The 23,393-nt window shown below is 32.0% G+C and overlaps 1 protein-coding gene and 1 long non-coding RNA gene across 2 annotated transcripts in view; one reads left to right on the top strand and one right to left on the bottom strand.

The window, feature by feature from the left end:
- The window catches only part of LOC111087411, a 17,930-nt gene extending 6,180 nt beyond the window's left edge, over window positions 1–11,750 (bottom strand). The window contains exons 1-2 of the long non-coding RNA XR_002612112.1: window positions 11,701–11,750; window positions 9,919–9,987 (exon numbers count right to left, since the gene is read on the bottom strand). This is a non-coding gene — a long non-coding RNA (uncharacterized LOC111087411). The remainder of the gene's footprint in view (window positions 1–9,918; window positions 9,988–11,700) is intronic.
- The window catches only part of LOC106466003 (alkylglycerol monooxygenase-like), a 35,380-nt gene extending 12,619 nt beyond the window's left edge, over window positions 1–22,761 (top strand). Inside the window, exons 5-11 of the mRNA XM_013926252.2 lie at window positions 6,561–6,656; window positions 8,777–8,843; window positions 10,390–10,535; window positions 15,816–15,950; window positions 16,510–16,626; window positions 18,030–18,112; window positions 19,579–22,761. Of these exons, the coding sequence (XP_013781706.2) occupies window positions 6,561–6,656; window positions 8,777–8,843; window positions 10,390–10,535; window positions 15,816–15,950; window positions 16,510–16,626; window positions 18,030–18,112; window positions 19,579–19,774 (840 nt within the window). The 3' untranslated portion in view covers window positions 19,775–22,761. The remainder of the gene's footprint in view (window positions 1–6,560; window positions 6,657–8,776; window positions 8,844–10,389; window positions 10,536–15,815; window positions 15,951–16,509; window positions 16,627–18,029; window positions 18,113–19,578) is intronic.
- The last annotated feature ends 632 nt before the right edge of the window (window positions 22,762–23,393 follow it).

The raw sequence follows: 23,393 nt of genomic DNA, 5'->3' as shown, positions 1-23,393 counted from the left end.
TATGTATATACTTTAAAACATGGTATACACTGTGCGATGGTCAGGATGACTTTGTATTAAGAGTAGTGGCATTAGGGGTGCTTTCTGTTACCCACTCTCAACACCCAGCTCTTATGTCCTTCCTCAGTGTTTCACGTGATTAATTAATTGACGGTCTTTGGCCGCAGAAGTATCTTGGGGCCGAAGTTGAAACGTCACGAGTAAAAGTAGGAATTGGGTATAAATCAAGAAACGCCTCTTCATGCCAGCCTTATGGTGCACGTTGGAGTAGAAACTTCAGCTGAGTTTATGTATTATTGAAATAGTGACGGCATTTTGTTTTCATTGCACACCTCCATAAAGAGTGCTAATGCACTCTCTGAGACATTAGATGTTTGTGTGTCCTCCCCCACACCTTGTTTATGTTGCGTTATAGAAAATGTATTTAATGTTTTATTTGTGTAAGGACTTGGCACCATCTATAAATGTAGCTAACGTTAACTTATGTCAAAGATTAAGTATAGTTAAGTATAGGTTTTCTCATAGTGACTACAAAGCACGCTCACACCAACAAAATGATTGATACTTTTCACTATAATATAGGTTCAGCTTATCTTTCTTTGGTTAACTTGTTTTCAGAGTCACTGATGAGGAGTGGAATTCTCCGAAACTAGTATAACCCAATAACATACGTTGATCAAAGTGTAGATTGAACTGGACCTCTCTTGAACTTAGGCTTCGAGACTAAACAATTCTCAGAATACTGAGTTTATTTATTAGAAGTGAAGAATTATAAAATAAACATTTTGTATCACTAAAGAAGGTGGAAAAGACATATATATATATATATATATGCCTGCATAGTCCTTCTAAATGGGCAACATGATGAATAACTTTTCATTCACTGTTTCAATCGTTCACTTTGGAAATTATTTCTGATTGAACCTGATATACCTCCCACAGTATATTTCATAAAAGTCCATTGGTTTCTCAATCGGAAGATGTTGTTGAATTGGCCAGCTAAATTCTGCAACTGAATTTTATGGTGACAAAGATGGATTAGTCCAGGAAAAACCCGCAGTAACAGATGGCACAGGAGATGTGTAGGTTGGAATTTTTGGGTAGATGCAGAAAGATATATGGTTGGTTTAATCCTTGCATTTATTATTTTTTTATCTAAATGTTACATTCTCTTATTGTTTTCTTTTTGTGCTTCTTCGATTTTGACATTACAGATTTTCTGCTCCCCCCTTCCCAATAGTGGTAAGTCAAAAGGCTTACGACGCAAAAAAATCGGATTTCGATACCAATAGTTGACAGAGCACAGACAGCCCATTGTGTAGTTTTGCGCTTAGCAACAACCAATCAACTATATCTTTTCACTCTTGTTATTTTAGTTCCTCTGTACTTCTCCGATAGATTCATTGATCTTGTCTTCAATCATATTTATCTTTGTTCTTAATTCTTCTTTAAATGTTACGTCTCTTTCCTTTAAGTTTAATTCCTGTCCCTTTATTCTTGGCCTTCTTTTAATTTTCTTCTTACTCTTCTAATTTTACTTGTCTTTTTACTTGTCATTATTTTCACTGTTTCATCAACTCCAGTAAATTTCCTATCTCGCTTCGCCTTGTCATCTTGAAAGTTGAAGTTTATCAAGGTTGTTTTATTTTCACCCAAATAATCTCTCTTTTGGCACCAGTGTTGTAATGTGTTGTATCGTGGGAAGTTTCATTTGGATTATTTAGTAAAAATAATATCCAGTCCAGTCCAAGTAATTATAACGAATTAATTTATTTCTATAAATGTGAATAAAATCACGACCAGAATCTAAATTTAGATATAACTGGATTAGGGAACTTGTAGGATATCGATAGCTCCTGACGAAGCTATAATAGCGAAATATTGAGCTAATAAAGTTACATTCTGGAGATATAGGTCGTGATTTTATTTACATTTATAGAAATGTCTCATAACATACTCCAATTTGCGTTAAACAATGTTAAGAATAAGAATTAATTTATTGTTTTAATGAGCGTTTACAACCACTTTCGCTTGTAGGCGTAATTTCAAATACATAAACTTTTTAACATAAACCCCGAAACGAATGTAAGCCTAATTCAGAAATATAAAGTGTACTTACTTACAATATTTCCTTGCTAATCGATCGAGTAACTGAACTGACGCGATAATTCTCACTACTAACACTGATCTGAATCACTAACTGGTTACTCATTTAATACTTCACAATAACTCATTACTAATTAACTACTCACTCGTATTTATGTCGCTCTCGCCTTCTGTTCACTAAACCAATTTTCCTGATCATAGCGTCTTGCGCCCTCTAGCAAACATATTCTAAATTAAAACCTTAAAAACACAGCTTACATCAATACGCTTCCACATGTATATTTCCTTTGTGTATCAGTTATTGGTGGGTGGTGATCGAATTACGCTACGATGTATAAATGCGAACTTCATCTGGTGATATATAGGTAGAGATGCATATTTAAGAACAGTCAGTTGCATTAATATAGAGTATAATTAAATGATGTCTTTATGTTCGTCTCCATGGCTTAGACTCTAAGCCTTATAGTCTAAGCCTTATCGGGGATATCATCATGATTTATATTATAAGCCATCAGGAGCATTACAAATAAGGCGATTGTTGAAGTTAGGCTAATCTAGTTAACGTACATCATGTAGTAAATTAAATCTTTGTTGAGGTACCAGTATATTATTAGTAGAATTCAGGTGGCATAGGGTATTCGGTGAAAGGTCTTTATTCTCTTAATATTTTACCTTAGGACTTTAGCAAAATGATGACGCCTTGCTGAACAGAAACTAGTCTTAGCACAACAAACAGGTGATATAATACAATGGCATGTATCGCAGCCATGTATCACGTTATCAACAATAAAACTAACAGTAATTAATGCATGACAAAAATATATATACACGGTTAAGAAAATATTCATTTAACAGCGAAAAACAAAAACTCTTTAACAGTCGCACCTAATAAATATGTATATCCAAACTGTAAATGTAGTTATAACCATATTTATAAACTTTAAAAACATATAAAGCAGAAAGTAATAGACGTTCATACACACATATATAGATATATAAACTATTTAATTAAACTGGCAAACCTCTACTCCTGATAATTGAAGGCTACTCAAATCCAATGAGAAGGGACTTTCTGTCCAGAAAACTGTGACGTCTTCTTTGTATTTTAACCCTAAAAGGATTTAGGCAATTCGTGGTTGTTAATTAGCGCTCATCATCGTAGTACTCAGATGTTCTGTGCATCTTTCTTGTCACCAATATACTTCCCATGACAAGTATGTCACAAATGATACTGTAAACTACATCTCTCTACAAACACTTTCTCAAATATGTTAGGGTACATGCTATACAGTTTTTGTTTGTTTGTTTTCTGTCAGTGATCAGCTGGTTTAAATGCTAAGCGTCCAGACTATTATATCATGCGTATAGACAAACCGGATTCCCTCGTGGCATTCGTAATAGTATTATTAACCTTAGGACTAGTAAAGTGTATTTGAAATACAACATTTTCTTCTTGAGGCTTGTTCTTTTATCTTTGTTGGTGAAAATTGTGTTAACCAGTCTTTCAAGATAACTATTCAATATCAAAATATCCCGGCAATCTACCCTCGCATTCGCCAAATCACCTGGATTATTACAGCTATGTGAAAGTCTCGGTAATCGGCTACAAATCAAAGTTCTCTTCGTGGCCTACGAGTGATGAGAGAATAATATAAAAGCAGCAGCATTTTTTAGAGTTTTATATAAACATACAATCCAACCAACTTATCATCCAGTACACCTGCACAGGTGTCTAGAAATCACTGACTTAGTAGAGTATATTCGAAAGTAAATATGAAATAAACGTGAACCTGGTTTAGAAAACGAATTAAGTTGTTTAAGTTATCATTGCAAATCTCATAAATATCGTCAATAAACACGCAGCCAGAGTGCAGGCGGCTGTTTACCACCAAAATGCCTAGTCGCGGGTTGTTTAACCTCAATGACATGCATGTAAATTACAGCTAAGGCTACATGGCTACCATGTCACCCATGGTTATTCATTGTGTCTAGCGATAAATTTGCTTTCCAAACTTCAATGGCCAGGTGGTTAGGGCGCTCGACTCGAAATCTGCGGGTCGCGGGTTCGAATCCCCGTCACACCAAACATGCTCGCCCTTTCAGCCGTGGGGGCGTTATAATGTCGGTCAATCCCACTATTCGTTAGTAAAAGAGTAGCCCAAGAGTTGGCGGTGGGTAGTGATGACTAGCTGCCTTCCCTCTAGTCTTACACTGCTAAATTAGGGACGGCTAGCGCAGATAGCCCTCGTGTAGCTTTGCGCGAAATTCAAAAACAAACAAACCAAACTTGAAAACATTATTACGTAAAACATACCCCATGCATCTCACGTAGGGAAATACATTGGAGATCCAAATTGCGTTATAGAAGTACACTGGAAGTATTTCTTCAAACTTTAAAAAAAACTCCGAAATACATTGATTTTAAGAAGTTTACATAAAACTAAAAATTAAAACACCGATTTTAAGATACCTAAATGCACCTCACGTAGGGAAATCCATTGGAGATCCAAATTGCGTTATAGAAGTACACTGGAAGTATTTCTTCAAACTTTAAAAAAAAACTCCGAAATACATTGATTTTAAGAAGTTTACATAAAACTAAAAATTAAACCACCGATTTTAAGATACCTAAATGAAAGTATAAACTTGTTTGTTTGTTTTGAATTTCGTGTTATGTTAGGGCATTTTATTTACTAAAGTAAGAAAGAAGTACATGTAGATCAGATAAAAGTTGGTTTTGATTTAATTTCTAACTTACACACGTACATCACGTAATTAAGTTATTCTATTAAATTTATCTTTTCGCCAATATATTTCCCGTGACATGTTGTTGCTGTTTGATTGGACGTTTTATCGGTTAAAATCGAAAATCAGAAGCCCTGAAAATAATATACGTTTCTTTTTATGTATGTATTAGGATGTTGATTTTTGTTTTGTTTTCCCATAAGCTGAGGTGTCCGTTCTTTATCCGATTTATGAATTTAAAAAAATGTGGGAGTGGATGCTATGATAAATAAAACAAGAATCCTAACGTTCACACAATTTATATATAACATAACGTATTATTACAGTATTCATTATTACCTCACCAAAAATGTTGTATAAACTTTAAAAACTCACTATGTTATATACTTAAAACACGGTATGCATTGCGCGATGGTCAGGATGACTTTGTACGAAGAGATAGCGGCCAAAATAGTGGCGGCAAGGGTGCTTTCTGTTATCCGCTTTTAATACCCAGCTCTTAATATCCCCTCCACACTGTTTTACGTTATTAATTAATGGACGGTCATTGGCCGCAGAAATGTCTTAAGGGCCGAAGTTGTAAGGTCACGGGTAAAAGTAGGAAGAAACGGCTCTTCATATCAGCCTTATAGTGGCTGTTGAAGTATAAACTTCATCTGAGTTTTTGTATTATTGCAATAGTGGTGGCCATTTTTTTCCCCCATTGCATTCCTCCATAGAGTTGCGCTAGCGCACTCTCTGAGATATATAATACGTTTATGTGCCCTCCCCCACACTGTATGTTGTGTTGTAGAAAACTTGATGAAGTTTTTTATCTAAGGACGTGGCGCCATCTATGAATTTACTTAACGTTAACTTACGTCAAAGATGATAAATGCTCAATAACAGTAATATTGGGGGGTGGAGGGGGTTATAAACCCCCATTAACTTATTTATCCATTGTTCCAAACTATCATTCTACAAAGTTTGGTTGGGATTGGTCCAGCGACCTAAGAGTAGTTAGATAACAGACAAACACACAGAAACACATATTTGTGTGTATATATATATAGATTCCATAAAATATTAGGTACCTGTATGCAAATAGAATTTTCCCCCTTCAAGTCTTTGCATAATTGAATTATATCAGGTATACAGCCAAGATCTATTTGTGGAGATGAAATTATAATTAAGTCACTAGACGTAATATGTAAAGACAACCAGACTGGTTATTTAGACTTATGGGATCAGTTTCATGGTAATAGGGAGCTTTTTTGAATGTGTAGCTTACATTCAAATGTGGTAGGGACTGGCTTGTTTGTAAGGTCTGAAAGGTTACATAGGTCCTAATATAATGACTAGCTAATGTCTTTGGAAGAATTAATAGGGTATGTTTATTTGTTTTTAATTAAGCACAAAGCTACACAATGGGCTATCTGTCCTCTGCCCATCACAGGTATTCGAAGCCCAATTTCTAGCATTGTAAGTCTGTAGACATACTGCTGTGTCACTGGGAGGCGAATTAATAGAAAGTTAAGATACCTCATTCATATGTCTTGTGAAATGAATAACATTGGAAAACTGGCTGTTAAGTATTTCTATTAGCTAACTTAAAGTAAAGATCTGTAACAATAGTTTTTTTTTCTTTGTTTCAAAAAACAGATTGTTTAAATTCAGATATATTTCAGATACTTTGTTTATTTAAACATGGCTTGTGTGTTTCTTTTCAGATGTTCTATCTGCCCTTAGCTCTGGGAATTCCCCCATCTATCTTTCTGGTTCATCAGCAGTTTAATCTCATCTACCAGTTCTGGATTCACACAGAGGTAAGTAAATCCAAGATATACATTTTAGTTGCAACTTTAAAGCCATAATTGTGAGTAATGTGATGTTTAGTTCTTTGACCATAAAGGATTAGGTGCTGATTCAAATCATTAAAAAAGTTGTCTTGCTATACATACTTAGGGCTCAACTAATATATTATGAGAGAAAACCATGTCCCAAATACAGGTGGTGAATTGAGTTGTTAAAAAGTACCTTACTAGCTTTATTTAATGGGTTAACCCCATGTTACATGGATGAGAAGACAATGAAATATTTTAGTCACTATCAGAAGCATATAAAAGGGTATAATGTACTTCTGTGCCCATGGAGGACCGAATCTGAAGGTAAAACAGGGGTACTGCCTTTTCAGGGTGAGTAATACGTGCATAATGCACCAATACAGCAGTGCATTCTCATAACAAGTCATGTCAAATATGCAGGTAACTAATGACATTTCCTGAATTATTGGGTGATAACATAATGGCTATGCATGAAATATTAAGCAGTTTTTGAATACTTTTAAACACAAAAATTTCGTCTTTTTTAACGTAAAACTTTCTTTGCTTCAGTTTTGGAATTTAAATGTATTTTTTTATTATCTTATACATAATTGTTATAAATAATGTAATCTATATGACTAATGAGTAAACTTACAAAGAAGAAACAAGTTGTGTTTTAAATGTTATTTTACAGATGTTGAATAAGTTATATTAGAATGATTTTGGAGCCTCATCACATTGTTACATTCCATGTTGCCACATCCTGTCATGTTCTACTTGGTGGCCCTGCATTTCGAAAATAGCCCTACAGTGTAGTTTCCATTCCCAAATGCCCTGTTGTAAGGCTGTCAATTCAAAAGCACACTGCCTCTCCCTGGATTCTTTCCATAAGCCATCTAGCACACACAGATTATGGCTTCCCAGCACCCATTTTAACAATCTATTCAAAAGAAATTCATAGTTTCTGTATCTGGCAACTTGACCAGTATGTTTCAGTTGCTCAAGGTATTTGCAAGTTAAATGAATATGTTGTGGAAGCAACTTGTGTACATATGAACTGTACTGCTTTTCCAGAGAGAGATTCTTCTTGATTATGTTGTATACTGTTGCCTACAGGGACACACCGATGGCTTTTGTCACTGACCTTTGTGTTTTTGGATTCCCACCTATTTAAAGATGCTATATTTTGTTTAGTTAACATGGCTGAAGTATAACTTGTCACAGATCTTGTTTTGGGTTGTCCTGGCTTCCAAGTTGATACATGTTCCTTTGTTTTCCAATGCCTTTAAGTACAAGAGATATTCTCCTTTTTGAAATTACAAATTACGATCTGAATAAATCTTTTTAATATTAGTGTATGAGTATTTTATGTTGAAAAAAGGCCGTTACAAACCCTTGCCAAAAGTGATCAATTTCAGTGGCATCACATACATTGCACAAAATTCCAAATAATGTTAAAATGTAGTTATGATACATGCCATTTTACCACAACTTTATAATGACTGTGGTTGTCATGTTACTTGCTGATTTACATATTCAAAATCATTTTAATAGAATGTGCTCAACCCTCTGTAAACTTTCATGTCACTGGAAATCCATCTCTGTTTTAAAAGGGAGCGTGTTGGCTCGGTGTTAGATCTATGGATTTTGGAGCTGGCAAGCCACGTTCAAATCCAAAAACATTTCCCACACTTTAAAGTATGAATATATTATAAGAGTATGTCAATCCCTCAGCATGGATGGTGGATGGTAGGATGCTGCTAACTGGTTTTCTTGCCTCTGGTCAGCAATTTACAATTAAGGATGACAAGTAGCCCTAGCATTGTCATAAATACAAATCACAAAATATTGTTTGTAAGTAAGAGAGTGGGGATTTTCCAGTTTTATTGTACATGTATTTGCTATTGTTCTTCAATTTGAATAATATATCATTCTGAAAAAAAGTAAATGAAATGAAATTATTGTTTGGAAATTTAATTTTTTTATTATATATATATATATATATATACTTAAATGTTGTTTTTTTAATTGTTGTTTTTAATAAATAAAAAAAATTTAACTGAGGAAAGAAGTGTTTTCAGAAGTGAAATTAATTATAATTGCTTCATTCTTGTGTGTTTCAGCTTATCAGTAGCCTGGGACCACTGGAATACATTTTTAACACTCCTAGTCACCATCGTGTCCATCATGGTAACTTTTAGTATACTGATTTATGAATATATATATGCAAAAGGACGAAAGGTACAACCAATAGTTACAGCTGCGATAATTCCTTAATTACCTACAGTTTGTTTACAAAACAAGTCTCTATTTTTATGTAACAAAATTAGTAAACATGCCAATATAAGAACAATAACTATTTTTACTATATTTTCCTTTTTCCAAAAAGGTTTTAGAAATTAACAAAAACAAGTTTGAATCTTTTTTTTTGTACTGACTGTAGGTCTTTTAGAATTTTTATTTAAAAAGTTAGGTTATACAGTATTATAAATCATAATAAGAATATTTATTTGAGAAAATAAGACATTTGTTGTTCTTAGATCTACTAATTTAAAATACATGTAAATCATGGTCATATTTGCAAAAACATTATTTCTCACAAACTCTCCATATGACTATGCAGCTTACACTATAGACAATGTAGACTATTCAGTCCTCTGTATATACAATTCCCAACACAATATTCATCATAGCTGGCATAAAATGTTTATTTTTTACATATTTTTCCTTTATACTTATTAAAAATGAAATCAAACATATATAAATATAAATCTAGTAAGTATTTAGTAAACTTTCAAGTAATTCAGAGCGAGAATGACTATATTTATTTATAATGTATACTACACGGCTTAATGTGTTAATGGTTTTTTTACTTTAGGTTGTGAGAACTTTTAGTAATAAGAAAACTCCACAACACTTAAATGTTTCAGTAATTTTTTGTTTCAAAAGTTTTAAAGAGTTATTGTAAATAGTTTATATAATTCGTAGAATATGAGGTTTTTCTTTCCTGGGAAATAACTGGCAGCTGTTAAACATATCTGAACTTACCTTTATGTGAAGTAAATATTTATTACTAAAAGAAATTATAAAATATATTTTCATTGTCATATCTTATAAAGACAGCACTTTCTAAGATTTATTAATTTCCAAATATCAGATGTTCATTTATGATATGCAACAATTTACTAGACATGTATATGTAAATTCTGTTATTGTCCGTATTACACTACCACATCTGTCAGACTAAGAGAAAACAACCACTTACTTGATCCATTGATTTCATACTTGATCTTCTCCCAACAACGTGCACATGTAATTTTTTATTTTCATTTATCTGTCAATAGAACAAAAATTTAAAAGAACTTTAGCCACTAACACATACTTCTGATAAACTATTCTTTCAGAGTCTATAATTTTAATGAATGGAGTTATTTAATTGAAATCCATGTATATAGACATTGAGATAATTTGTACATGATGACTTAATATACTGTGGAGCTTCAACATGGATAATTTAAAAAGGTAAGATTCAGCTTGGACTTATTTAATAAAGATAGCTTATTATGCTTTCCTTGATAAAGTTATTAAAATCTCAGGTTAGTTTTGAATACTAGGCTGACTTCAGTGGATTCTGTGGTTTATAAATATATACAAAAATGTTAATATTTGAAATTTTTTTTGTCTTGAAGTCTTAGTTGAAAAAGTAAACACTAATGAGTTACTGATCATTAAACAGGTCGCAACAGATACTGTATTGATAAAAATTATGCTGGAACTTTCATTATCTGGGATAGAATATTTGGTACATTTGAGTGTGAAAATGATGAAGTTGTATATGGTGTAACCCATCCAGTAACTACATTTGATCCCTCTTATATACAGGTAAGTTACCTGCAACATTAAGGTTGCACAACCATTATTACACTATAAAATGTGTCATATTAAAATAAAGTAAGAAATTATTTCTCTCCTACTTATACGTATGTTTGATTAATGAATCTAAAGTATTTCAAGTAATATTGCCAAATCTATAATATTATATTCAGAGCTTACACAGTTTCACAGACGTTTTCAGACAACAGTATGTATTTAAAACATCAAATCATATACAATAATTAAACGAGTATCTGAAATAAACTTATCACTTTCAATAATCAATAAATTTACACATCACTCTGTCTAATTTCGCTGGCTAGTCTTGCTTATTATTAGAACAGATGTACTTTCATTTCCTTGTCAGACCATAAGATTACGTATCATATAAATTAGCATTTGATTTACATAATAATACTCAAGACAGTCTCAGGAGTTTACCTTGCCGTGTACAAACTGTGACGTGCACACGCAGATGAATACAAAATCTACTACACATTGAAATTAAATGTGAAAACAAATATACACCCTTAACTTTTGTTTTAAAGTACTGTTGATTCTAAAATTTGAATCTCCCGCGAATTCTCTCCTCGCCCGTCTGCAGCTTTGTAAACAAGTAATAAATAACGGCCATAAATATGTCACACGAACGCGCTAAGCAACTCGCGCAAATGGACTTTGTCCTCCCTCATATCAGATTACACTTACTCATCGTTTTCTCCAATTGATATTACGTGTACTGAACGTATAAGGAAGCAGTTTATGTCAATTTAATACATGAATTTATAGTATCCATACACAGGCCCGCCGACAGGAAGGCGAATGAAACCAAGTTATGCTGTAAAATTCGCAAAACATCTTTAGGCTATATCTTCAATTAATCATAAAAAACATAGTTTTTGGCTTTTCTTTTCATACAGATGCTTGATACATTAAGAATAATTGAAATAATAATGTAAGTAACAATTAATATATTTGTGTTACTTTATAGATTTAATACTAATAGATAGTTGTTGTTACTTTATTAACGTTTTAACGCTTATATTGTGAGTTAAAAACGGCTGCTGCTATGATTTTATCTTGTTTATAAGCCCGTTGTTGTTCTAATTTAGGATCCTCTTATTAATAAGTTCTTTAAAATGTTAAAAAAAAAGAGAGAGAAAGAAAGGGGTACCGGCGAAGATGTTTGTCCCAAGGCCCGTGCTGGCTCTTGACGCCCCTGACCTTACGTTACCGCTAGGGGGACCTTGTGTCATTTATTAATATAAAAGTGACTCCTGTTATATTTAATGTATACTGTCAGCCAGGTGAACTACCAACAACTAAAAATTTATCTGAACTAAATGGTAGAAGGAAAAATTACATAAACGATAAACAAAATCATATGTAAACACAAAATAGAAATTGTTACATCTAACAGCATGGTTATTTTACGTCTTTTGTAACTGCTCTTCTCTTTATATATATAGTACTCTATCCTTATCAAATAACCTATAACCCTGTATTCTAAAGAAATTTCTGTAATCAAAATTCTTTACATTTAAACATGTTTCATTTATTCCTATTATATCAAAATCCGCCATTCCTACCAGCAATCTAAAGTCGTCTATTTTATTTCTTATACTTCTAGCATTATAATTGCAACAATTAAGCCTTCTCTTAGGATTATTTTTATACTCATTTCCTATGCTAAACTTTTCTCTACGTCGTATTTTTCTTGCAATTATTTTATCCTGGCCCTCACCACTGTCCAGTTCTAGTTTAACACTTCCCAGACATCTGAGTTAATAGCCCTTACAAACAAGCCAGTCCCTCCTCTAATTAAATGTAAACTATCCATTCCTAAAAGCTCCCTTCTTCCATTGAACTGATCCCATAAGCCCAACCAGCCAACGTGCTCATCCTGATATATTAACCTAGGCCTAGCATTCAGCCCTAGTAACCTACTTATAATTTCATCCCCACAATTAAATTATGGCCCTTTTCTTTAAATGCTTTTATCAACCCCTTGTACTTATCAATTAGCTCCTCTAACCTACCTTCTTCTACATCATTAGCCCCTACATGCACAGCAAAAACAGCATCATTATTTATATCTCCTGCTCTATCAGGTATATTTTCCACCTGTGCCCCTGGGTAGCATAATCTAATTACTTGCTCCCTATTTACCCCATAGACTATTCTATCTACATGCCTTGTCAGAGAATCACCTATAACTATAACCTCCTAAAGTTAATTGATCACATCATTCTCTGTCCTTTTGTTTTCCTACCCTCCAATCCTCCTTAAACCTCTCCAGAATTAAGTCACAAAGTGACCAACTGAAAGTATTGTTGGAAACACTTAGGATGAGTGTTGATCAAAGTGTTAGCTAAATCCATGCATGGTCATTAATAAATGAGACTGTTCATCCAAAACTAATCTAACTGGTCTCATAAAAATTAAAATTTGATAAAATCAGATATTGATCATTTTAAATAAGAAATTATTACAATGCTTGAAGTAAAAATAGAACAAAAAACAGAAAATTACTTTTAAGGCTTAGTGTTCAAAATTTCCTGTATTTACATAGAGTAACAACACAGTTATATTTTGAAAGTACTTCACTCAAGTGTATGGCTGGAGGTGGTCAGATAAACCTTAAATACACAGAAAACCATGCATACTATATGTGGATTTATGCTTTCGGTTCATTGCCAATAGTTATAACTCCAAATGTTATTTAATTCACATATAAAATAGTTTTGATTCCAACAAGAAATAGGTACTTCAGGACTCTAAACAGGTTTTCACTTTTTGTACAGGTTATTATTTGGTGACCAAAAGTAGTGGGAAAAAAACATATACTGTGTAGTATTTTCAAATAGCACTAAGTTATCTTATGAATGAAAAGCTAGGTATGCAAAATAACAGAAGATTCATCAAGGTATTCGCTGCAAAGTAATTCTGAGTTCTCTGACTAACTGAAAAATAAAGAGACTAAAACAACATTCACAGTTACAATTAACAATCTTTATTGAAACAAACACTATGTTTTACTTGCTACAACTGACAGTCGCTTTTATTGGAGAGTTATGTTTAAGGTGATCTTTAACTTACATCTGTTGAGATCATATTCCAGACTGAATAAATTTCACATTACTTGCTTAACTTGCCAACATCAGACTTACCCAATGTGACTAGCACTGCACACTTTAACCATGATTGCATGCCAAAATACCCTTCAACCAAGAAATAATTTTGAAAACGAAATTACCCCCCCCCCCAACAAAAAATTTAAATCTCTATTTTGAAAATCCTTCACATAAATACATCATCACAATATTGCAAAATACCCTATATAAACTTTAGCATAAATATAATAGGTGTAATAAAAACTTTAATGCATATGATAAGTTTGAAAATACAATACATCATGAAATCTATAATAAACATTAATAGACCCCGAAGTTGCAGCTACAATTTAACATAATACTGAATACAAAATCAAATCTTAATGCATAACACACTATCGCTACAAAACCATCCGTAGTGATTAAGTATTAGCTTTCCTACTCATAGTTAAAAAAAAAGCCTTATGAATGGAGAGAAGCGAGGATGGCTTGTACTCTTGAATAGCTCAGTTAGATAGACCATTGGTCCTGTTAGCCAAAGATCCTGGATTCAAGCCCCTGTTCCTGAGATTCTTTATATTTATTGTGTTTTTTTCTATTACAGTAATGTTTGTTAGAAAGTTTACTTTTATAGGTTCATGATACAGATTAAATACAGCAATAATAAAGAATATATAAGTGAGTCTGGTTAGACTCATATTCCTATTTATTGTGTTTTTTTCTATTACGGTAATGTTTGTTAGAAAGTTTACTTTTATAGGTTCATGATACAGATTAAATACAGCAATAATAAAGAATATATAAGTGAGTCTGGTTAGACTCATATTCCTGAAATTCCAAGACTGGAGTTTGAACCCAGGACCTTTGTCTAACAGGGATAATGCTCTATATAACTTAGCTATCCAAGAGAACAAGCCCCTCTTTGCTTCTCTTCACACATAAGGCTGTATTTTTTTTAAATTATGAGTATAAATCTTCATACTACTTTGTGTTGTTGTGGTCAGGCAATTAATGGATTGAAATTTCATTACATTAGTGCTGAACATTTCAATCCAAATGCATCCAGAAGAACAGTCATCAGATGTTATTTTAACTGTGAGTAACACATTTGTGACCTTCCGTCTTTGTGTTATGCAAAATCTGGAGAATCGCTTGCCTTAGAGCTCTATGGACCAGGGACCATTATCTGTAGTACAGGCTGAGAACCATAGCTCTGTGGTTGATAGCAGTGGTACAGCACACCTTCTTGCACTTGTAATTGCTCATACAAGTGCCATAAGTTACAAGAATCTATGCTATGTTTCTCAATCTGAGCTCACAGAGCTCTACCTTGCTGGAAGATCAGGCCAGATTACTTATTATTATGGTATTTTACAATATATAGGAAGCACAAGAGAAGATTGGTTCCAATATAAAACATTAGGCTCCCGTTATAGAGCTGTGTTAGTTATTATTGCACATTTAAAATGTTGTTTTATTGCATGGTAAATGTAAAACTTAATTATTAACTTCTGTGAAACTCTGAGCACCTAAACTTAATTGCATATGCCATAAAAGAAATCAGTCTGCAATTAATATTAAAATTTGCAACTGAATATTCATTCACAGTACAAACTTGTACACGAGGTTTCATTCATCATATATAATGTAGGCAACTAAATTCAGATAAAAACATAATTATAATTAGTCACATAACAATAGAGAAATGTTTACATTGTTCTCAGTAGATACTGAAATATAAAAAGCAATAAAAAACTTCAAACTGTTTAATTAAAAAAATATAAGTTATTCCTCAGTTATTGGATCTCGTAATGTCTTTAAAGCACAAAATGTCTGTCATTTTTAAAACCAAGTTTAATGCACTGACTTGACACTCTTAAAATATGCCGTTGAATGTTCTGTTAATCACTTTATTTGAACAAAGTAAGTCACTTATTCAGATTCAACTAATGGGATCAAAACCATTTGATAATGTTCATCTTATTTAGTGTATTAGTAAATTATCTTTTTATTCAATTCATATAAATATAGATGATTAAAAAATATCATTTTGTCACATAATTCCATAACTCCTATTCTCTTTGTCACTTTGTGCATGCATATCTGGTAATTAATAAGTGCCTCTTGTCGGTAATTACTGAATTTCAAAGTAATAAATAAATTTTATATTTGATAGTTAGGTCACTTCATACACATCTTCAAAACTTTTTGGGAAGTGAAAGGATTTAATAACAAGTTATCAGTGCTGTTCAAAGGTCCAGGATGGACTCCAGGAAAACCTCGTCTTGGATTGATAGAAGATATCCCTGATGTAAGACCGTACACTTTATTGAAAGTAAATATATGTTATAAAAGAAAGTACATTCAGTTAACTGCTGTCATGGCACAAAAAAGATGGATTCAGGAAATACCTTCTACTTGGAATTACCATTCTATAGTAGGTCTAAAGTTAACCATTAGAAAGAGAGGTACCAACTTTGGATGTGCCAGTTCAGACCTCTAATGTTTAGCAAATATACCTTTACAAAACAGAACGTTCATAGTGTATTTATCACATTTCAGTTGTTTATCTTTGAAACATCATAACTAAAGATATGTGCATATATATGGTGCAGTTAATTGAGTTAATGATTAAGCAACATAAAAGTGACAGTTATGTAGGCTATTACAGAAAAATCCAGGATCAACAACTTATTATTTAAACAGAAAATTGTAACTGGATGGTTATGCAATAAAACTATATATTAAAGGCTTATATATTGAAATCTTAGCAATCAATGTATATTTTTATTTTTAAGAATAACAAAGTTTGAATAGGACACCAACTTAAAGAAATGTTTAATCAATTAGTTTTATTTCATTTTCTATAGGTACGTGCTCCTCATGATAGGTATAACCCACACCTTCCAACGTGGTGTAAGGTGTATGTTCTTGTACACTTTTCCTTAATATTGGCTGCTTTCATGGACCTGGCAGATAGACATGGTGTATGTAATATTACATTACTTTTACGTTATTCCTCTACACATATACTTATAATTCATTTTGCCTTAATGGAATATGGACATGTATATAACTTAAAATATATATATAAATACACATACATGTAGGATACATTGAAATTTGGGTCATGTATTTCTTTATTTTATAGACATGCGCATTTGTTTTGAAGGTCCATTTAGGATTTTAGACATAACTAGCCTTTTATCTTAAAAATAAACATAACTTTGAAACAAACCATTTTTTTTCCACATGTTCATCGTACCAACTTCACTCTCAGTATAGTTGTATTTGTGAAAGCACAAGTCAAAAGACAAATTGTTTAAGTACTAAAAAATAATGCACCTAGTAATTTCTAAAGCTTTTTTTTTTGTTCAACATTATTAAGGTTTTAAAAAAGCTGTTATTAGTAACATTTGTTCTAATTTAATACTAACAACAGACAAATGCAGCAGAATGTGGAAATCTAAGATTTACTAAAAGATGGTAAAATACAATATTTTGTTTTTTTTCTCCATAAGCTGCACCTTTTTAAACTGTAACTTGTCACTTAATTATTTGTTAACTACACAAGAATATAATCACAGACCATAAGTTTGTGTGGAAGTTTGCTTATTCAAAGTTGTTACGTAAAGGTCTGTGATTATATTCTTGTGTAGTTAACAAATAATTAAGTGACAAGTTACAGTTTAAAAAGGTGCAGCTTATGACAAACTTCCACACAAACTTATCTTATTCAAAGTTGTTACGTAAAGGTCTGTGATTATATTCTTGTGTAGTTAACAAATAATTAAGTGACAAGTTACAGTTTAAAAAGGTTTGTATAAACACTTTTCCACCATCATATTTTTTAGAATAATTTATGTAGAATGAATTAATTTACTATATGTATATTAATTTCACTGATTTTTGAACCCAATAGAAATACCTTGCTATTCAATAAATACAGTAGTTCTTAGGCAAGCTTACGTAATCTCTGTATGAACAATCTGGTGGCATTTTTTATAATATGGAAAGTGTGCAAATCCCAATGAAAAAGGAACAGTGACTGTGTTGCATGTAGATATTTAATACAGTGCTTGCAACCTTTATTGCCAGTATAATGAGCATGTTAAGAATGTCTTTTTCAACATACACACACTTTAAAAGTAATCTTATGATTATAAAAATGATGCTTTTTTAAGAATTGAACTGTACTTTTGTTTTTTTGTGTGAGAGATTAAATTGTTTATAATGTACTGCTGAAGTTCACAGGAATACAATTTTATTTATATACATACATATTGTGTCTTTAGGAATAGGTTATTGAATTGTAATAATAATTTTATATATTAATATTGCATTTATTTGTCTAGTTAGAAAAATAAATCTTATTTTCTTATTAAATCAGAGCTTCAATCAGCTGACAGTGATATGCGGATTAATGTACTGCATGCTCTCTCTGACATCTTTTGGATCCATCATGGACAAGAAGTAGGCACCTTTCAAACAGTATAAGAAGTTAATTGTTATATATGAACATAGGTTAAATCAATATAAAGAGATTTTAGTCATGAAAAATCTAACGCACACTATTTTGTTTTTAAATAATATGTTTTATGTGTTAAATGACTTATACCACATATTTGATTTTAGTGTTAATAATTTATTTTTTTCAACAAGGAATTTTAAGACAAGAGAAGAAGTATTAGGTGAAATATGTAAGTAAACTATCACCATTAAAAAGACAGTTCAAAAGCAAAGACAGAACTTTTCAGGTTTAACATTCTTACCACCAAATTAAGCCCGGCATGGCCAGGTGGTTAGGGTGCTCGACTCGCAATCTGAGGGTCGCGGGTTCGAATCCCCATCACACCGAAACATGCTCACCCGGTGTCTGAACTAGAATGCCAGTCCTACTTCCGGTTACTCACCTCCAACAGAATTTGGTGGTGTGAGAAACACCATACAAAACAAAAAAAACACCAAATTCAATTACGTGGCATTTTTAATTAGTTTATAAGTATCTGTCAACTGCCAAACAATTTCTCCCCTAATAAAAAATCATCAATATTTTTTCAAATTACTACATATTCTTCCCTACACAAGTTCAAGAACTGTCACAGTTCTTTTGTATTCCATTGTTATATATACTGAAAAAAATTATTCAAATGTTTTAATTAATTTCATTAAATATAATTCCTGATTATTTCATAAGATTTGGTGTTTGAGTTATTTTGAAATTGTATCATATTTTATAATTCATACTCACTTTATTTAAAGATGTCTGAATAATTTTCCAGTATGTAAAGTATATTTAATTGTACTTAAATATGTTGATTTAAATTAATACTGCATTATTTTATTCTCCCCCTTCTCTTAACTTTTTTTTTATTGGCATGAGATGACATTTTAGGCTACATGTCAATTTTTTCAGCAGAAGTGAAACAGAAGTCAAGTAAATCCATAAAAACAACAACAATGCAACAAATACACTTCTTAAGCCTAAGATAAAATAATTATTTACTTGACTTGAATTTGAAAGAGAGATTTAATTTTTATTACAATTAACTAAGCAAAAACTCTTGCATTAATGAATAGAATCAATTTATATCAGAATAAACTTATGAACAAACACAAATTTAAAGTTGTTTTAGATGTAAAAAAAGTTATTCATAAATTTAGATATTGTAAAATATATAAAAAATAAGAGTCCTGTTTTTGTCAGTTTATGAGTATAATTTACTAATAACAGATATTATGAAAATAAGTTACTACTTAAGAGTAGGAACAAATATTTTAAATGTTTCATTAATTATCATCCTAAAGCTAATATTGTGTGTTATTTTAAAATAATACAAAGAGGGTTATTTACTTGTAATTGAACTAAGGTTATTCTTATTATGATTATATAATGTAACAGAATTTATAATTTTTGTATCTTTTACATGTATTTATAGGCATTGGGCACCATTAGTGGAATTTGCTCGCTGTCTCTTGTACTATACTGTGGACCTCTATTTCTTACCTTCCGAAGAAAGCTCATATTATGTGTTCGTCATGGCTTTGCGAGCTGTATTTCTTTTTTCAGCTCTGCTTTGGACTTTATGTCTTGTGCAAGTTCTTTCACTTAAATTTCACAAAAAGATTAAATGAGAAAAGCCTGTTCATGTTACTTTATGAATGAAATCACTGAGATAATTACAGTTACAGTGGATTAAAATGTTAAGTAAGTGACAAGACCAAGCTGATATATACAGTCATTTATTAGTCTTTGATACTGATGTAAAAAAAATGGATTAAGATATACAGGTAATCACATCTTGTTATAACATCTATGAATGCACTTTATCAAACTTTTCCAACATATATGTAATAGTGAGGAGTATATTTGTATAATATTTTTGTTTTAATTATTCTATAAAAAATAATTAATTAACGTATTTGAGGAACGTGCAAAGCTACCTACTATAAAAGTCCAGCTTGAATGGTTTTAACAATTTTCCTTTTAGAGAATTAAATTATAAGAACTGTTTGGTTTATTTGTAAGTGCTTCATTTTGTGTTCTAGCCCACAGTTTATACATTTTTATGAAAGAGTTAAGCCAGTTAAATGTAATTAATGTTTTATTATTGTCTTTATTTGGGGGGGGGGGATATTTCAAAATTTTCTAGAACACCTGATATTCTGAGCAATAATGACTTTTTTCAAGCTTTTTTCTTCTTCTTTTATGTAGTCTCTGATTCTGAAAATATTTATTTTGAACATCCATGTTGATATGATATTGAAATTGCTCAACAGAAATTTTGAGAGTTGGAGATTGAATAAAAACTTGAAAAAGTCATTATTACACAGATTTATTAACGATAAGATTAACTAAAAAGCACTTAATGGTTCAGGTTCTCTGAGAGTTGTAACATTTTATTTAGGTATAGTCATAGCTTAACATAAAAATTCACTACAAATAAACTGTTAAGCATACACACTTTTTAATATTAAATCTGGGTAAGTGTACCTCTTTGATTTCTGAGCACCAGAAGCATTGCTAGGTGCTTAAAAGATTCGGGGTTTGGGCCCATAGGCATGGGAATTTTTGGCATTTCAGTGTGATATCGATCATTGTTTTCTATTCTGATCTTTCAAGAGCCTTGGGCCATGGGTCGGGAATTTCTGGCATTTCACTATGATATCGATCATGGTTTTCTATTCTGATATTTCAAGAGCTTGAACCCACAGGCATGGGAATTTATGGCATTTCAGTATGATATCGATCATGGTTTTCTATTCTGATATTTCAGGAGCTTGAACCCACAGGCATGGGAATTTCTGGCATTTCACTATGATATCGATCATGGTTTTCTATTCTGATATTTCAAGACACCAACTGGAAATTTTGGGCACTGTTAAATAGAATCAAGGCACACGCCCCATGTACCAGTGCCTAGTGACACTTCTGCTGAGTGCTGTAAAAAATGGGAAACACAATATGATTCATGTTATTTGTACCCAGTTTAAAATTGTGATCTAATGCAGTGGTATGTTTTGAGTAATCAACAATTTGTATTAAGTAAAATGTTATGTGATGTTAAATTCACATTCCTTTGCAATAAATCTATTTAACGTGTGTATTGCTGACAATCAATGAATGGAAATAAAGTTGTAATTCCAAGGGAATCAAAACTTTTAATGTGCCTATTTAATGTTGGTATTCTTGTTTAATGTTCAGTATTCAGCATTTTTAGTATTTAAGCACGTTGGCCACAGAAATATTTCCCATCGTGTAGAGTTAACACTGTGTAAATGGAAAAATGATTCTAAATTGTTGTGAAATGAAATGAATTTTTAGTTTTCTGATTGGCCGTGCGGTGCATGACTTGTATGCCCTGACCATAATCCAAACTATTTAAACCAAAATTGTAATGGTTCAAATGAATTAACTCTAAAATCTCTAGCCCTTGATGTGGTTAGGTAACCCCAAAATATCCTACAATGGGTCAGCAGTAATCTTGCAGAATTACAACACTAAAACTTGGAGCTCATTCCCCATGGTGTACATAGTGCAGATAGCCCATTATTTAGCTATGTACTACAACAAGTAAACAAAAATTCAAAATTTATACTGAACTAAAAATCTTGTATTTCTTGAACATTATTTAAAGTGATTATTATCTGAACAATAAGTCAGTCATTGAACTGCATAAATATTTTCTAATCTTATTGTAGGTTAGCCAATCACTACATGGAATTCAGAGTAGCTTTTGACAAGCCTACTTAATTATTCTAAATGATTATATTGTTCTTATCATTATTTGTGTCACTGAAACACTGCATCAAACAACGAAACATATCGGCCAGAAAAATAATCAAGAAATATAATTATGCTATCTAGTTATATCGAGTATCTAGATACTATTTCTTCCATATTTTCACCAATGGGATGACTAGTGATATTGTAAGCACCTGCAATATGAGAGGGGTAATGTTATTGTTTTTCCATGTATAATGTTGTGGTATTTGCAAATACCATGGGTTTCTGTATATCGGTACAATTATAGTACAGGTTTCACATAATACTTAGTTGAAAAAGCCATTAACTTGCTTTTGTTTTAAACTACTTTTGTTCCTTTGTTGTTCTTGGAATGGATAATACCTGATACTGTCCAGGATGGATATTGCTCAATACAACATTTTGTGTAAGGGTATCAACAGTGTTATTCAGGTAATGTCTAAAGGTTATGGTACCATCTATATAGTAATGAGAATGAACAGTCCATTAGTAGCACTAGTTGTCCAGGGTAAATGCAAAGTTTCTTATGTGCTAAAAACATTACATTTGATCAGTCTGGTCTGGAACATCATTTGATCAGTACACTCTTGGTCATAGCTTCAGCTTGAATAGTTGAATATATGCCCCCTAGTAGCACAGCGGTATGTCTGCGGACTTACAACACTAGAAACCGGGTTTTGATACCTATGGTGGGCAGAGCACAGATAGCCCATTGTGTAGCTTTGTGCATAACTACAAACAAACAAGTTGAATATAAAGGATTCAGTAATGGTAATCATTCTTTGTAAGTAATGTCAAGTACACATATTGTGTTTGTGCTTAATGTTCAAATAAAAGTTGTTAATTTTGTATTATACTTCGTGTCCAGTCTCATTACCTCATTTTACATTGACTCAATTAATAAGAGATTTAGTACTTTTCTGTAATTAATATCCTGAGCTAGTCACCTGTTATGTAGCAAATCTATACAATATAGCTCAAAAGCTAATTCGGTTTCACCTGGATGTATCACAAGGTTATACTTTCTCAGCCTATAAGAAACAGACTATTTTCATAATAAATTGAAAATTCAAACCTTTCTGTTATCTAGAAGTGATTCAGACTTTTTATGCACTTATCTTTTGACTTGTTGTTTTGCTTTGAATAAAGATCAATTTTATTTTGTTCAACATTGCATTCAATCTTTTTTCTTTAACTAAGTCAACTCTAATTTTTACTTTTGATTCTGTGATATGTTTCTTACCATTTGCTTATTTATGATTAGAAACCTTTTCTGTAAGGTTAATCAGTAAACCTGAGAATATTACACCAGTTTTTCTATTCGGTTTATGGTTACTTGATATGCAATGTTTTGGAAAATATTGTTGCGTCAGCGAGTCACATGACCACCGTGACGCAACGTTTCTAGAACTATCATGTACTTTGGCGAATGTTCAAGTTCTTACTAGAAATAGGGTACGCTGGTATATAAAAGAAGAGAGGTAATGA

This window comes from Limulus polyphemus, unplaced genomic scaffold, assembly GCF_000517525.1.
Source record: "Limulus polyphemus unplaced genomic scaffold, Limulus_polyphemus-2.1.2 Scaffold2119, whole genome shotgun sequence".
NCBI lineage: Eukaryota > Metazoa > Arthropoda > Merostomata > Xiphosura > Limulidae > Limulus > Limulus polyphemus.
The sequence above is the reverse complement of the archived record's forward strand: the minus strand, read 5'-3'. Positions and strand labels throughout refer to the sequence as shown.